Source organism: Vulpes lagopus, chromosome 24 (assembly GCF_018345385.1).
Source record: "Vulpes lagopus strain Blue_001 chromosome 24, ASM1834538v1, whole genome shotgun sequence".
Taxonomy (NCBI): domain Eukaryota; kingdom Metazoa; phylum Chordata; class Mammalia; order Carnivora; family Canidae; genus Vulpes; species Vulpes lagopus.
The window spans coordinates 41,446,485-41,461,387 of NC_054847.1; the positions used below are offsets into that span (position 1 = coordinate 41,446,485).

Sequence of the window (14,903 nt, forward strand, 5' to 3'; positions counted from 1 at the left end):
GGCTAACATTCGGGCTCAGGGATGAAGGTTGGGGCGGACGTGACACCCCCCGCCCCACACCGCCCCGGCAAAGCAGAAGTGACTGCAAGTCACAAGGGCCCTGAGCCTCACGCAGTCAGAAACCTGGACCAGAGACCCCTGGGCACTTTAGACTCAGCAAAAGAGGAGGGTGAGTTGAAAAGAAATCTTATGCTCAAATTTGGAAGAAACCCCAAGTTTCCATTAAGCATTTTTTAATGAAAATCACCAATTAAAGAAGAGAGTCCCAAATTGTACCTAAATGTTTATTTCTGTAAATCCTGCTTAGCGTGTGGTCTGTTTAATTATACTAATTAGCTGCACTGATTAATGCTTCTGTTTATCTTTGTAAAATATTTTTTACAGGATAATTAAGCAGAAAGTCATCTTAATCATGCTCCCTCGATGAAACCTACCTCCAGGCGGCCCCTTCCAGTGGTTCTCTCTCCAGATCACCTGGGGAACTTGTTGGAAACACGCTTCCCCGGCTCGCCCCGTGAACCCGAAGCTCTGGGGGTGGGAGCCTGGCAATCTGCATTCCAACGAGCCTTCCAGGTGATTCAGAGGCCAGAGAAGCTTGAGAAGCACAGCCTGTGTGCCAAGCCCGTCGGTCGCTGCCGTAGTATCTCCACCCGCACTTACCCAGGGGACACTCACCTTAACCGCAGGAGGACTTGGAAGGACACAGGCACCGGTCGGTCATCTGGTTCGCAAACCCAAACTTAACCACAGAAAGCAACAGAGCCTCACCTTTTCCTTCTCTTTTGCAAGGTGGTTTTTTTGCATCTTGCTTCTCCTCTGCACACGATGCCAATGTTTCAAGGTTAGGAATCCTTTTGAGAAAGCCTGAACTCCTGACGTTCTCCTTCTCTTCCAGTCGCAGCCTCAGGGCGGCCACCCTGGACAGGATTTTCTTCTTCACCCCCTCTGCTAAATGTCCACTCGCGGAGGATTCTGGCTTCTGGACCTCCTGGCAGCCACTCCCCGCTGGTGGGGCCTCTGGGCGTCGGAGGGTCTGGGCCGCCAGGCGCCCGAGCTTCTCCTCCCTTGGGTCTCGCCCACTGTCCAGGGGGGAGCCCTGTGGACATGGGGACTGCAGGGTCTCGGCAGCTTTCTCTGCTGCACGTTCACCTGCAATGGATGCCAAGGTCACGGCCGGGCAGCCAGCTGCGCTTGCAGGCCTGGTCTCCCCGGTGCAGGGCTCTTCCATTTCCCAGATTTTGTGGCTTTTTGAAAAGTTTGTGATGTTTCCCTTAGATGAGGTAAAAGGCAATGGAGTGAGACTGCTGGAAGAGGGTGCACGTTTCCCACGCTCACTCTCAAAGGCTCCTCTCTCCTTTGAGTCAGAAAATGGATATTGGTTGTTTCTGGGCTCAACGACGAGCTCGACCTCAGGGACGTCATGACTTGGACCTGAGGAGTTGTGAGTGTCCACTCCAACAGATGCGTGAGTTATCACTGCGGGGCCATGAGAAAGAGGAGCAGTGGGAGAAACGGATTCTGCTGTGTTGTTTTTGCCTTGCTCAGCCTCCCCCGAGCTCCGCTCGCTGCCGTCTTGTATTTGGCTTATTCTGCGTCGGCGTGCAAGGCTTTCCCCACCTTCGTCAGGACTTGGGTCTTGCCAGTTGGCAGGCTGGACTTCCAGGCTCTGGCCCGTGTGCCCATCACTCCGCTTAGCCTCCTCCCCTGTGGCAGCCGGCGTGGATGCTGAAGGCCCTGCTGTCTCAGCCCCCGCGCCCGCCGTCACGCCTGCTTCGTCCGTGGGATCTACGGAGGACTCTACAACCTTAGAGCGGGTCAGAAACTGTTTAAAGAAGGCAGCATGATCCACCTTGATTTGGCTTTCCTCTTGGTTTCGACTCACAGTGTCAACATTTTCCCTCTTTCCGCTTTTGGAAGCCTCTGATGGCACATCTGTGTCATACATTTCCTTTTTGTCTACAGGATCCACAGATGACTCTAGGAGTCTGGGTTGGTTCAAATACTTGGGAGAAAGACTACTCCAGTATGCACGGCTGACTGGTCTTCTGGTCTCATAAGTTTCTCTGTTTTTAGCAAGGGCTGAGCCAGACTCGGCCTGAGGGCCGTGAGCCTTGAGAACGTCAGACGCAGCTCGGACCCTGTCGGGAATTGTGGGACCAGCTTCCAACTCCTTGTACTCAGGACCAGTCTGTTGTCTTGGTGGCCAAACTTCTGGAATGGAAGCTTCCAGAGTTATAATCTTCAGCTTGCTGCCTGTTTTCCAAAATCCTGGCCCGCTCCCTCTAGACTCTTCCAGGGGGAGAGTAGACAGAGGCGGAATGTGGTGTGGAGCCTGACCCCCATCTTCCACGGTGGCTTCACCCACCTTGCAAATGCTAGTCCCCGGGCCTGAGCTCTGTTCCTTCTCCTCCCTGGAGGTTGCTGATAAGTGGTCCAAGGACACTAAGTCTATTTCCCCTTGTGCAACAGATGCCGTGGGCCAACTTTCTTGGCAATCATCTTCAGGAGGAGAACCCCGTTGGGGTAAGCTCTCCTGCTGGATCCTCTGTGTTGTTTCACTTCCTTTGTCTTGGAAATTCTCTTCAAGGCTCCTACTGTCTGCTGTGTCCACAGTCAGGCTCTTATCTCCAGAATGGTTATCAGCCTGAAGAGGGGAACTGCTACCGAAGCCCTCCACCTCTGGGCGCTGGGGAACATGGACGTGGGCTCCTGGTCCACCGGGAGCCATGCAAAAGGGCTCTTCTAGAGAATCGGTTGTGGAATCATTTAAAGTATGACCCAACTGTGCATTGGAAGGAAGCTGGCAAATATTTTTGTCTGGTGCTGGAGGTGAACTCTCCTCAGGACCATCTGTGTGACGGTTCTCAGCAATGGAAACAGGGAGGTATTTGGCTGGGTGGACTTTGGTGGCCATGGTGACTGTCGATGTGTCCCCACTCTCCCTGGTCACTTGAAGACACTCGAGATTAGCAGTTAAAGCCATTGGCTTCTCCCGAGGAAACATTACAACCGAACCATTTCGGGCTGGTGTGGCTGTGGTGTCTGGGGCACTGGTACTGGGCCTCTCATCACCTCCTTCTGGAAGCTGCACAGAAGAGCTGTTCTCAGAACATAGAGGCTGTCTTTCCAAGCCTCCTGGGCCGCCGGGGCTTGGCCTCTCCTGGCCAGCCGGGACTACGGAGACCAACGTGGAGGTGGAATTCTCCATCTCTGCTAAATCTTCCCCTGGGCCACCTTCACTGACTTTTTGTGAAATGTTCCAGGTAAAAGTACTGGTAAAAAGAGGGGGCATGGCAGGGCTTCGCTCCTTGCTGCTCTCGCATGGAGCCCGTGGGAGTTCGGAGTCTTGTGTTTGAAAGTGAATACCTGGCGTCTCATCATCAGGAGAACATAAATCAGAGGGTTTGCTTGGCCGCTCGGCCAGCTCTAAGTCCAGGGAGCAAATTTCCTGAGGCAAGTATTTATCAGCTGAGGCTCCAACAGGAGAATCCACGGTTTCACATGTTCCTTGGTCACATGCTTCAAGATGCTCCAACACACTGGCTGCTTCCCCAACCCTCGGCCCATGGCATGGGGCTTCCAGGGTGGGGCTGGTATCTGCGGGTTCAGGGGCAGCAGCAGAGAGAGCCTTGGGCTCCCCGGGGTCAGCACTGCCCCCCCGGGGGAAAAGCACTGACAGCTCCCAGGGGCATGTATTTCCCTGATTGGCATCTGGGATGCTCAGCTCATGTCCTGGGTCTTTCCAGGAACCTCCGAGTGCGTGGTCTTTCCTGTCTTGCTTTTCTCCATGCTGTGGGCATCGAGGACAGCTCTCCAGTTCCAGGTATTGGGCCAATGATGCGTCTTCCTCGTTGATCCCCCCTACGTCAGGGAAGGGATTTATTGTGGTCCCAGCAAATGCAGACAGCTCCCCAGCAGGCTCTGAGAAAGCAGGCAACTGGCTGAGAGAGTCCCTCTCCCTGAGCATTTCCTGATTTTGCACCTAGGAAGATGAAAGTGATATGAATAGACTTGTTCCGAGGAGAGCCCACAATTGGGCATCACTGCAAACCCAAGAATGTTAATCCTTGACTGTAATGATGGACTCAGAGAAGTAGTGGAAATGACTAAACTCTAAACACTGGTCCCCAAACCCTCTCTAGCTGATAGGGACCTCCTGGAGAAAGGCTCATTTAAGCAACTATGTGTTCCAGGGGACTCCAGGTCAGTCATTATTTAATGCTTTCTTTAAAAAAAAAAAAAAAGATTTTATTTATCTCTTCGAGATAGTGAGAGAAAGCACAAGCAGGGGCAGCAGCAGAGGGAGAGAGAGAGAAGCAGGCTCCTCATGCGGGCCTCAAACCCAGGACCCTGGGATCGTGACCCAAGCTGACAGCAGACACTTAACCAACTGAGCCACCGAGGCGCCCCCATTAATGCTTTCTTATCTCTCTCTCAGGAAAAAAGATGGAAATAAATTGAATATAAACTTTTTTTTGATAGATTTTACTTATTTATCTGACAGAGAGCAAGCAAGAGAGCACAAGCAGAGGCAGAGGGAGAAGTAAACTCCCTGCTGAGAATGGAGCCCAACGCAGGGCTCGATCCCAGGACCCCAGGATCATGACCTGAGCCAAAGGCAGATGCTTCACTGATTGAGCCACCCAGGTGCCCTGAATGTAAACTATTTTGATCAAATAAGTCACCAGAGCTTGTGTGCATCTCTCCAGAAAGGTACGTTTCACATGATCATAACAAATGAAATATACAGTGCTTGTAAGGTAGCAACAACGAACAACCTTTGTCCCCAAAATATGACAGGCTTGCTGGTTAATTATGTTACTAAAGAACAGAGAATGGCCTGTCCCTTGAGCCTGCCTCTAACGAAGTCACAGGGTTATGTCTGGCCACCAGCACTGCCAATTATTTCTGCCCTGGGAAGGTTATAAAATCCTAGAAGGTCTCTTCCACTTTAAAACAAATGCCCTGTGGCAGGCAGACCATGTCCATTGAGAAGTAGAAGATTCAGGGGAAGAGAGACACAGATAGAAAGATAAAAAGGGATGGAGAAAAGAAGCAAGGAAGGAAGCTCACATTGTGAGGAGTAAACCCTGGCTGCTCTGGGACATCAGCTGTTGTTTAAGGAAGCAATAGGATCTTGGACCACATTCTTGTCTCTTAAAACTTTTAGCTCATCGATTTTTCAACACACATCAAACTTATGCCCAGCCACCAAAAAGGGGAATTGCTGCTAAATTTTGGCAAGTACCTCCATCTCTGCCCCCAGGACCCCTGCTTTGGAGCAGCCCCCTTCAAATGTGCAGAAACTGATCATTGGGCTTACAGAGGGGAGGAGGCCGAGCCCCCCAGGGTATGACAAAGCAGACCTGGAATGTTCCTGTGCACAGTGTGGCTCCAAGTCCTGAGGCCCATTCCCATAAATCACACGAGAGAATCTTGGTCTTCTGGCCCTGCAGTCAATGCCTTTCCGTACTGCCAGGGGGAAACAGGACAACAGCATGGCCACACCTCCCTCTGTACCGCACCCCCCACCTGAGGCTGCCTGCTGCCACCAGTGATTCCCCTCTCATCTTCTCCTTAAAGCTACCCCGGTGTTCATTGAATTCTGATCTTCTTGGCACACAAGTGCTAAATGAACAAGAAGAAATTTAGTATAATTTCCTGCGCTATAACCTCTATGAGGGCTGGGGCCATTCGTCGACTCAACAAACATTTATTGAATGCCTGCTGTGTACTAGGGGGTGTCCCAGGGGATGGAGATACACATGGGCAATATGCCCACCCATCCAGAAGGAGTTCCCATTCTAGGTTGTGTTCAAGGCCTGTTATAGCAATTAGCGCCCAGCAGCTGTGCCACAAGCACCTGTTGAAAGGACTGAATGAACCACGCACCAGTTCAGACAGCTCAACCCAATGTCACCCATTAGACCTCTCAATCTTAAGGGCTTGGGGACTTCCATCAGATCCTGACATTGGGAAAACTTACTTAAAAAAAGGGGGGGAGGGACTTTTAAACTACAGCAGGGGGCACTACTGGTTCACATCCTGGTGTTTCTAAAAAGAAAAATATATTTACTTTCTCTTTTTAAAAAGATTTTATTTATTTATTTATTTATTTATTTATTTATTATTTATTTATTCATGCAAGAGAGAGCATGAGAAGGGCCGGGGGGAGGGAGAAGCAGGCTCCCCACTGAGCAGGGAGCCCAAGTTGGGGCTCCATCCCAGAACCCCGTGATTATGACCTGAGCTGAAGGCAGACACTTAATTCACTGAGCCACCCAAGCATCACTGTACCCAGGCAATCATTTCTATATCCCCATCACATTAACATAGAAAAAGGAAAACAAGGAAGATAGCTTCTGTGAAATAAGAAACTAGGGTGGGTTTTTTGTTTTTGTTTTAGTGTCAAGGAGTTTTAAGCTCTCTATGGTTTCACCTCGATCCGTGAACATCTATAACACATATAGAGAATCCTCTTTTCATCTTCTTTTTTGGATCAGTTTTTTCCTAATGAGCTGTAGCACAAATATAATGAAATATTAAGCATAGAAAATGTGAGCAGCTTCCTGGTCATGATTTGAGGAATGAAGAAAGACTGTCCAGTTCAAAACACTGCGACCCTCTCCTGAGCCTTCTTCCCTGGCCAGAATTTCTACCGCCTATGTCAGTCCTTTATTTTAAGATCTTGTCATCATTGCATTATCATCAGTGCCAACAGACATTTATGGAGTAGCTGCCTTGTGTAGAATTCTCTGGCAGGCACCGGACAATTTTTTTCCGAAGGGCTCCAGTTAAAAAGCCACTATGTTACTTATCGGCATGTTACCCACCCATTATTGCCTTTTACCAAACAACAGAGTTAGAGGCTGACACTTAGCAGACACTAGCCTCTGGAGAGGGTGAGTCACAGGACAAATAAGTTCTGATCAGAGTGAGTCTGGTCACTGGAATATATCAGCATATCCATGGTATTGTGCTTTGGTTTCCAAAACATTCATGTTCCTATTAAGGTATACTCTCTCTTCTCCTCTCTTGCTTTTAAAATAAAATCCCACTTTAAAATAGCCTAGTGGGGATCCCTGGGTGGCGCAGCGGTTTGGCGCCTGCCTTTGGCCCAGGGCGCGATCCAGCCTAGTGAAGCCCCACGTATGTTAAAAAAAAAAAAAAAAAAGTATGGCAAATCCATATAAATTCATCCCCTTGACAAGCATTTACTGAGCATCTACTATGTACCAAGTTCTATTCTAAGCACCGGGGAAACATAAGACTGCTGGCTTTTCGGAAATTATGTCCAACAAACCACACCAAAGGTGCGCTGCTGATGTGAAATCCCATAAATCTGATCTGAAACAATGGAATTTTCTGAAAGTGGAGACTTTAACAGCCCAGTATGTACTTGTCAAGACTGAGACTCCAGGGGCAGGCTCCTTGGGTGTCATTCAGAGGCTGACTCAGAGAGAGAGGGAAACCACAGACTCACACTTTTCAAGTGAGTCAGGCCTTTCTTTTAGGAGATCTCTCGGTGAAGTCATTATGAAAGAACTCCAATAAATGATTCTCTGGCTGCTCGGCTATTCTCATTATCGACTGAGTGCTGGGACTCAGGAAGTTCTGTGAGTCAGAAAACTGTTCTCATTCAGGTGGAAAGAAGGGAAATGTCTGAGGCTCCAGAAGGAGGCCCAGTGTGGTGCATGAAGGGTGGGCTCCGAGGACTGGGCCCCTGAGTTCAGTTCAGTGCAGTATTGTATATATGACCCCAAGTAATGTCGTGGGCCTCTCTGACCCTCTGTCTCCTCCTCCAAGGCTAACCACACATTTGTCCGTATCATCCCCTCCAATCCCACCGAACTTTGTTTGCCTTGTTCTCTGCAAAAAGAAAGAAGTGGCTAGGACAAAGAGAAACTGAGCCACACCGATTAGCAGAGGCTAGTCTTTTTCATTGGGTTGGCCAAGTAAATCTGAAATACTGATGCTATCATCTCTTCCTGAATAGCCTGACTCCAATCAGGAGACAGCAACCACACAGTACATCAAGTAAAGGAAGTTGAATATAAATAATGGTTAGCTATGTAGAAGGGTGACAGTACGATACAAGGAAACCCTACTGTACTCTAAGGGGAGGGAGAGTACCAAGAAAGGACAGCTTGTGAGGTGCTCAGACCTAGCTGGAGAAGGTGTAAACAGGCCACCAGATGACAGAGCTGTTCACTGGGTTAGCCAGGCCAGGGTTGGCCTGGAATTGCTGGGTGAGCAACGGATCGCCCTTCCACATGCAGGCGGGGAGCAGCCAGTCAGCACCCAGTGCGTGAGCGTGCAGCAGGAGTCCAGACACTGGCAGGGGCAGAGGCTGGGGCCTTCAGAGTGCATGGGCTACATGTGGTGGGAGTAGGGAGGGGGAGTGACAGCCCTGCGTATCTGGGGCCACGGGAGTCTGGATGTTGGTGCAGACCGGGGCCCTTCAGAGAGGAGGCCAGCAGAGCTCTGGTGTCTGAGTAGAAAGGGCTAGAAGGCTGCAGAGGGGCCATGTTCTGAGCCCTGTGGTTGGAGCAGGTTCTGTGGGGTGGACACACACACACACACACACACACACACACACACACACACACACCATGCTCAAAATGCCAAGGATCGACCTCCTCCTGCAGTGTCTTTCCGGCGCCCTCTGCTGAGAGCGCTTTACATTCTGCTGAGAGTGCTTTACACCGGGCTTACTAGCTCAGAGAAATGGTTAATAAAATTCTGTTCCCAGTAAGCCTACATTGAAGGGTGCATGAGGACTGAGAGGCTGTAAATTGAGAACTGACACATGAGGTCGCTGATGTGCAGGGGTTAGAAAACTCCCCAAGGTCCCAGAGCCAGTGGCAGAACCAGGCCTCAAAGCTGAGTCTTTCTGGCTATAAAGCCCTTTCCAGCTCAAGGTTCCTAACAAGAGAAGTTAAAGCAAACACCACCCAAAGGCTGGGAACTCCCCCTTAATTTGAAAGCCAGCATTTCTGGGCTCCTCAGATACTTTGGGTAGAAGATTGTAATGGTCCCTGTTCTGCAACATGACCCCTTGTTTATCTGTCAGCTTCCTCACAGGCTCTAAGGGGAAGGACTCTGTTACTCATTTCTGAGTTTCCAGAACTTTAGTAGCCCATAGTAGGGGTTCCATTAATTTTGCTGAATGAATAAACATATGAATGAATACAAGGTTCAAGTGAACACATTTGAACCGAATTTAGTAACACTTCCAAACCTGTTTTGAAAGCAGCATCGGCCTTGAAAACCTACCCTCTGCTTGCACTGCACTTTCCAATCCCCTTTCTATTGACATGCCTCTGACTCTACAAACACATTGTTTCATTTGTTGGCCTTTGCAAAACTTTGGCCTCCTAAGTATGTCTGTCATGGATTCCACGGAAAGGTGTGTCATCTCTTCACACACCCCATGGTGTGCAAGGTTACACTCCTCTTCATTAACGAGAGCGTCCTGAATGCCAACAAAGTGCATGAGACTAATTTGAGTCACTAACAATAGAAGGTGGTATGAGATAAGATCCCTCTTCTCAAATAGCTTATAATCCAGCTGAAGAGACAAGATGTACATGGAAAAGATAAATAACAATTCTTGACAAGTTGAGCCAACGGCCAAATGGATGGATTTTAGCTATCAGTGCTGCTCTGGGAGAGGAAACAAGGTCACCACCGAATCCTCCTCTCCTACTCCACGGGTGCAATCCCCACAGTACAAAAACCAGATGTTGCACTCTCTCTCTCTCTCTCTCTCTCTCTCTTTTTTTTAAGAGAGTGTGTGTGGGATGGGGATGGGGAGAGGGACAGAGGGAGAGGGAGAGAGAGAACCTCAAGCAGATTCCCCGCTGAGCACAGAGCCCAACGTGGGGCTCCATTTCACAACCCATGAGATCGTGACCTGAAGTCAAGAGTCAGATGCTTAACTTACTCCTCCACTCAGGCGCCCCCAGATGTTTATGTTACTTATATCAACTTTTAGATAGTTCTTGAACATTTCTCTGAAGTCTCAGGAAACCTCTCTACTGAGCAGAGTGTGGCAGATGTGGTAGGCACCGTGGTTGACTAACTCAACAGCACCCCAGCCCCCTTCTCCCTTGAGACCTCCAACCAAAAAAGCTGGAAGACCACATACCCTCCCATTGCTAGATGGGGACAAGGGTCAGTTCTTGCTAATGAGACACAAGGAGAATTCTGCTAAGGGACTTCTAAGGAGGCTTTGCTTTCCTTGGAGAAGGCACAGATATGGCAGGTACCTTGCCTACCCTCATCCTTCCTCCTGTAATGGAAATGTGCCACCTGGGGCTGAGTTGTCATCTTCTGGTCAAGAGGCAGCAGTCACACAAAAATGAAAGCCAACACACTGGGGCTGGTGGAGCAGAACAAGGGAACAGACTCGGGAGCTTGCAGGCATCTTTGAGCCACTGGAAGAACGCTGACACCTTCTACCCAGACTTCTGGTCAAGTGAACAGCAAAGATCCTGTATCTGAGGCCGGTAGTTGGTTATGCTGTTAACTGCAGCTAAAAGCACTCCTAATGGATACGAGAGGAAAATATACTGCGGGGGGAGGAAGAAAAAGGCATATGAGGTTGGCCCTGGAGACCTTCTGGAGGCATGTGGGTGGCTTTGGGTGGCTTTAGGTAAAGATTAGTCTGATGGCCAATGTCACAAAGGGCAAGGGGGGTGGTTCCTGGAAAGGGGACTCAAGGGACTGGTCCAAATGCCAGGGGGATCAAACGGGCCTGAGGCAAGGTGAACTTGCAGTTGAGGGAGGGAGGGAGAATGGGGAAATGTGAGAAGATAGATCATCAAAGGAGAGGCCAAGGTTCTAAAGTCCAAATACAACCATGGGGAGGGGGGGGCATCGAGCCACTTAGATCCTTGCTTTAACTGGGAACACTGCCAGAGCCTGATGTGTGCTCTGGCTGGGGGGAGGGGGGGCGGGGGGGCGGGGGAGGGCTGTAATTTTCTTTCTCTAACTCCTGTTTCCTTTTAAAATGTTCTTTGAATGTTCTTTCTTCCTTATCTGGACTAGACATAAATAGCACCATGTTCTTTGCCAGTTGTCTGCACATCATCAATCCCCCTCCCCCGCCATGGTTCCAGGAATCTTTAGGCAGGACCTTCCCCACTCCCAGCCATCCTGGGTGCTGCAGCCTCGCCCCACGGCTCACCTTTCCTCAATATCTGCTGAGCCCTCACTAGGCCGCAGCGTCATTCAGTCATTTGTCATCCGATAGAGCAAATCCATACCACCTGTGGCGGCAACACTGAAATCGCCTGGCTGCCCGGCCAATGCAAGCTTCCAGGCAAACTAGAATATTTTCGGAACTTGAGTTTATTTTTAGGAGTTGCCAGGTGGCCCAGAAAGGAGCGTCACTTAAAGGTTTTGAAGGGTAAAATAACAGAGAAGAAAGTGGAGGACACTCGTCTAAAATCTTCACCCTGAAACCTGATCCCGAACACCCCTGTCACTTGACCTGCCCCTCTTCATTCCACTCTCTCCCAGGAGACAAGAAATCTTCAGCCAGCTGGCTTTACAATCCGTCCTGATTTCTTGGAAAAGTGGTAGAGTCTGTTAAATGTCAATTTGATCCCTTATTGGGAGAGGCCTGGGTCTCCAGGATAAATGTCCTTTCCTGGGGCTGAGGGCCTCTTGTGAGGTCAGTGGAATCTTTGCCTGGAAACACGGTGTCAGGGAAGGACCGTTAGCTTGTGAGAGGAGCAAGTAGGGGGCAAGTGCCATTACTACTACCAATCCCTAAACCCAGTGTAGCCCTTCACGGGGGGTGGGGGGGCAGATACTATTCTAAGTGCTTTACGTATGTTGATGTAGCTAATGTCTGTAAAATGCCATAGCAAAGCCCACCTGTGGGACTTTGGGTTGTATAAAGTTAAGGACAAATATACCAGCTACCCCAGCACACGAGAGGACCTAGATGGCATGCACCCAATGGGTCCGAAAAGCAGCCTTCATCCTTCCCCGTGTGCATGGGGAAGTTGGCGGGGAGATACGCAAACATAAGGAAAACAGAATTGGGAAGGCCGGCGATTTTTCTCGGATTCCTTTGCTGAGTAGTCTCTTGGTTTGCTGCTGTCTTGGAGAGACTGGGATTGGGCCAGTAGGTTCCAGGAAAGCGGAATCGGTGGTAGGTTGAGGAGTGAGCCTCAGGAACCCCAGGGCTCTGGTCCTGGAGCTGCTGCGCCGTGGAAAGTGGCTTTGGAGAAGTCACCGGGGCTCTCGGAGGCTATTTCTTCCGCAGGAAAGTGAGAGGCTGCAGAGCATCTCTTGGCCTCGACGGCCCTGGTGTTCTGTGTCCCGCTGCCATGTAACCAACACAAACACTGGAATGGGCCTTAAAGCTCACCTCCTCCTTGGAGCGGATTTCTCTTGGAATCCTGAGGCTTCCAGACCCAATCCTCTCTATGAACTAGAACTATTAGAGAGAAAGACGCAGCCTGTCATCATACCCAAGTACCCGGCCCAGAAGGAGCCTGTGGGGACCCCAGAGAAGGCCAGGAAGGAGAGGGTGGGCTGGGCATGGTGGGGCCCCATGTCCTCATTCTCGTCCTGCCCCCCCCCCCCACGCTGCTGCCTCTCCCTCCCTGCTGTGAAGGCCTCGTGCATCCAGCAGGCTGCACTGCACCTGCGGACGGCTCCCGATCCCCACCCTGCAGAGCTCCAGAGCCTCCCAGGCCTAGTCCAAGCCAATGAAAGCCTTCGGGTCAGGGGCTGTCAGTCCCCAAATCTGCTCAGCCTTTTTATAGTTGAGAAAAGTTGTGGGCTCTTCCCCAAAATCTTGTTTTACCTACACAACTTTGCAAATCATTTCAGGGGCTTCCAGGCCCCCTGGAGCCCAGCGATCTCCTCCTCGGAGCCCACGGGCTCCACGGACTGAATTCCTGCCCTGGGTCTGGAGCTGGGGGTGAGTCGTGGGGTTTACTTCCCACAGCCTGAAACTTCTAAGTAGATTTCAGGTTGGATAACAGGGGGGGATTAACCCTTAGTCAGGTTCTAGGAGCGCATTTTCAAATCAGTCTCTCTCTTCACAGTTTCTAGAATTTGTGAGCAAAATCAAAACCAGCGTAGTAGCAATTACTGTACTCCACCGACAATAATACATGGTACAAAGCAAGTTCTTGTCAACTTTAGAAACAGGAAATACCTGTCATGGTTACTACGCTCCTACCCTGCCTGTTCAGCGTGGCTTCGTGATGCACACCAGTGACGGCATTTGGCGCTTGGAAAATCTGAATATAAACGTAAATATGGGAAGGTCATTTGTCTTGGATGATCATTGCCAAAAATGAGAAAATGCAAGCCTGGGGCCTGAAGAGTCCCTTCCCTTCCATCTGTCTCTTATAGTAAGCAGCAGGATAGCTCTATGCTCACGTTTGGCTTCTGGTTCAAGAATGTCCCTCCAGAAAGTTCAGTTCTAGAAGGATAGTATAGAGACCCAGCAGGCAATACAGCTCCCCGATTAGATTCAGAGACAACCTCGTTCAGCAGGAGAAGCAAAATTTCCTAGGGCGTCTTATTCACCTTGGTGCAAGGCACCCAGCAGGTGCTCAAAAAATAGGCCGAATGAGTGAAATCCATCAAATTTGTTCTTGGACCAGTGCTTCTTTGCCAACACAGGCAGGAAAATTTTGCCTCTTCGGAGTAGGGTTCTCTTTTCAGTCTCTGTTGAGATGATTTGCTACCTGAAAAGTTGCTCGAGGGGTCTGTGCTTTGGTTAATATATATATTCTTCTAAAATTTAAGTCTTCTTTGTCTCTAATCATTTGTTGCTTGCTCGGCCTCAGTCTTTTTTTATCTAAACCGAAGCCAGCTGCCTTTTTTTTTTTTTGCCAACTGCATTTTTTTGAGGAGAGAGAGAGAGAGAGCAGAGAGCAAGAAGCACCTCTTGTTTCTACCATGAGTGACTGAGGTTCCAAATGCAGGCTGCTGGGAAGACATCGGTACGCGTGCACCAGTGGGCACCAGGCACCGAAGGGGGCCACGCCCACGTGCCACAGACACAGAGTTGTACAGTTACACCGTGCGCTGGAAGGGTCAGGTTGAAAGCCTCCGCACTGTGAAGATGAAGGCGATCAAAGGCTGGGTGGAGGGCAAAGAGGAATGTGGTGATAGGACCAGAAATTCACAGAGCCGTCAAAATCACCTCTCCCCTTGTAGCGGGGAGGAAACAGAATGATTCAGAGAGAAGTTTCGGGAAGCTGAAGTTGTTAGGGAAATATTGGGAGACCCAAGAAAGAAAGACAATGTCTGGGGTTCAATGCAGTGATTTGAACCAGGAGAGCAGAAAATATGCTGAGCTGATATTTGCACTGATGACGGCTTGCAAATTCATATATTTCTTCCCATAGGCACGAGGAAATGCAAGCCCTGTATTATTATTTTTTTTCCCCTGGAACTGACCTTGTCTTCCTCTTGAGCTCTCAATCACATATTTGAGGGCTGTGTGGGAGTCACAGCTTTCTCTCTGCCTAGGCCTGTCTCTGAGCCAATCACTTGACCATCCCTTTAAGGATGCCCGGGCCCTTGGTTCTGTTGGGCCAGGTGGGAGCTGGCGTCTGAGTCGTCCACGCTGGTAGGTGGGTGGTGGGCTACTCCCCGTGTCCCAGAGTGGAAGCAGGGGAAAGATCTGTTCTCGCTGTTTCCCTAGCTCGTGCTAGCCCGATCCTGACGCCAGGAGACGTGAAGCCTGGATGATGTGCCCCTCGAGATCCTGACTCTGTCAGCTTTGTTTGTCCCAGCATCTCCAAGGGCCCTTGCCAAGGGCAGTGTACTCTTGTCGAGACCCTCACGCACTCCCACTGATCGTGCAGACATAAGGCTCCCTGGCCTAATAAGAGGAAAGGAGTTTAGAAAAACCCCTCTCT

General features: G+C 50.0%; 1 protein-coding gene across 3 annotated transcripts in view; it reads right to left on the reverse strand.

Annotated features, from left to right (window-relative positions):
- ALPK2 (alpha kinase 2) overlaps positions 1-14,903 on the reverse strand; it is a 120,128-nt gene that overhangs the window by 37,669 nt on the left and 67,556 nt on the right. For all 3 annotated transcript variants that reach the window (XM_041739702.1, XM_041739703.1, XM_041739701.1), the window contains one exon: positions 769-3,982. In XM_041739702.1, coding sequence (XP_041595636.1) covers positions 769-3,982 — 3,214 coding nt within the window. The remainder of the gene's footprint in view (positions 1-768; positions 3,983-14,903) is intronic.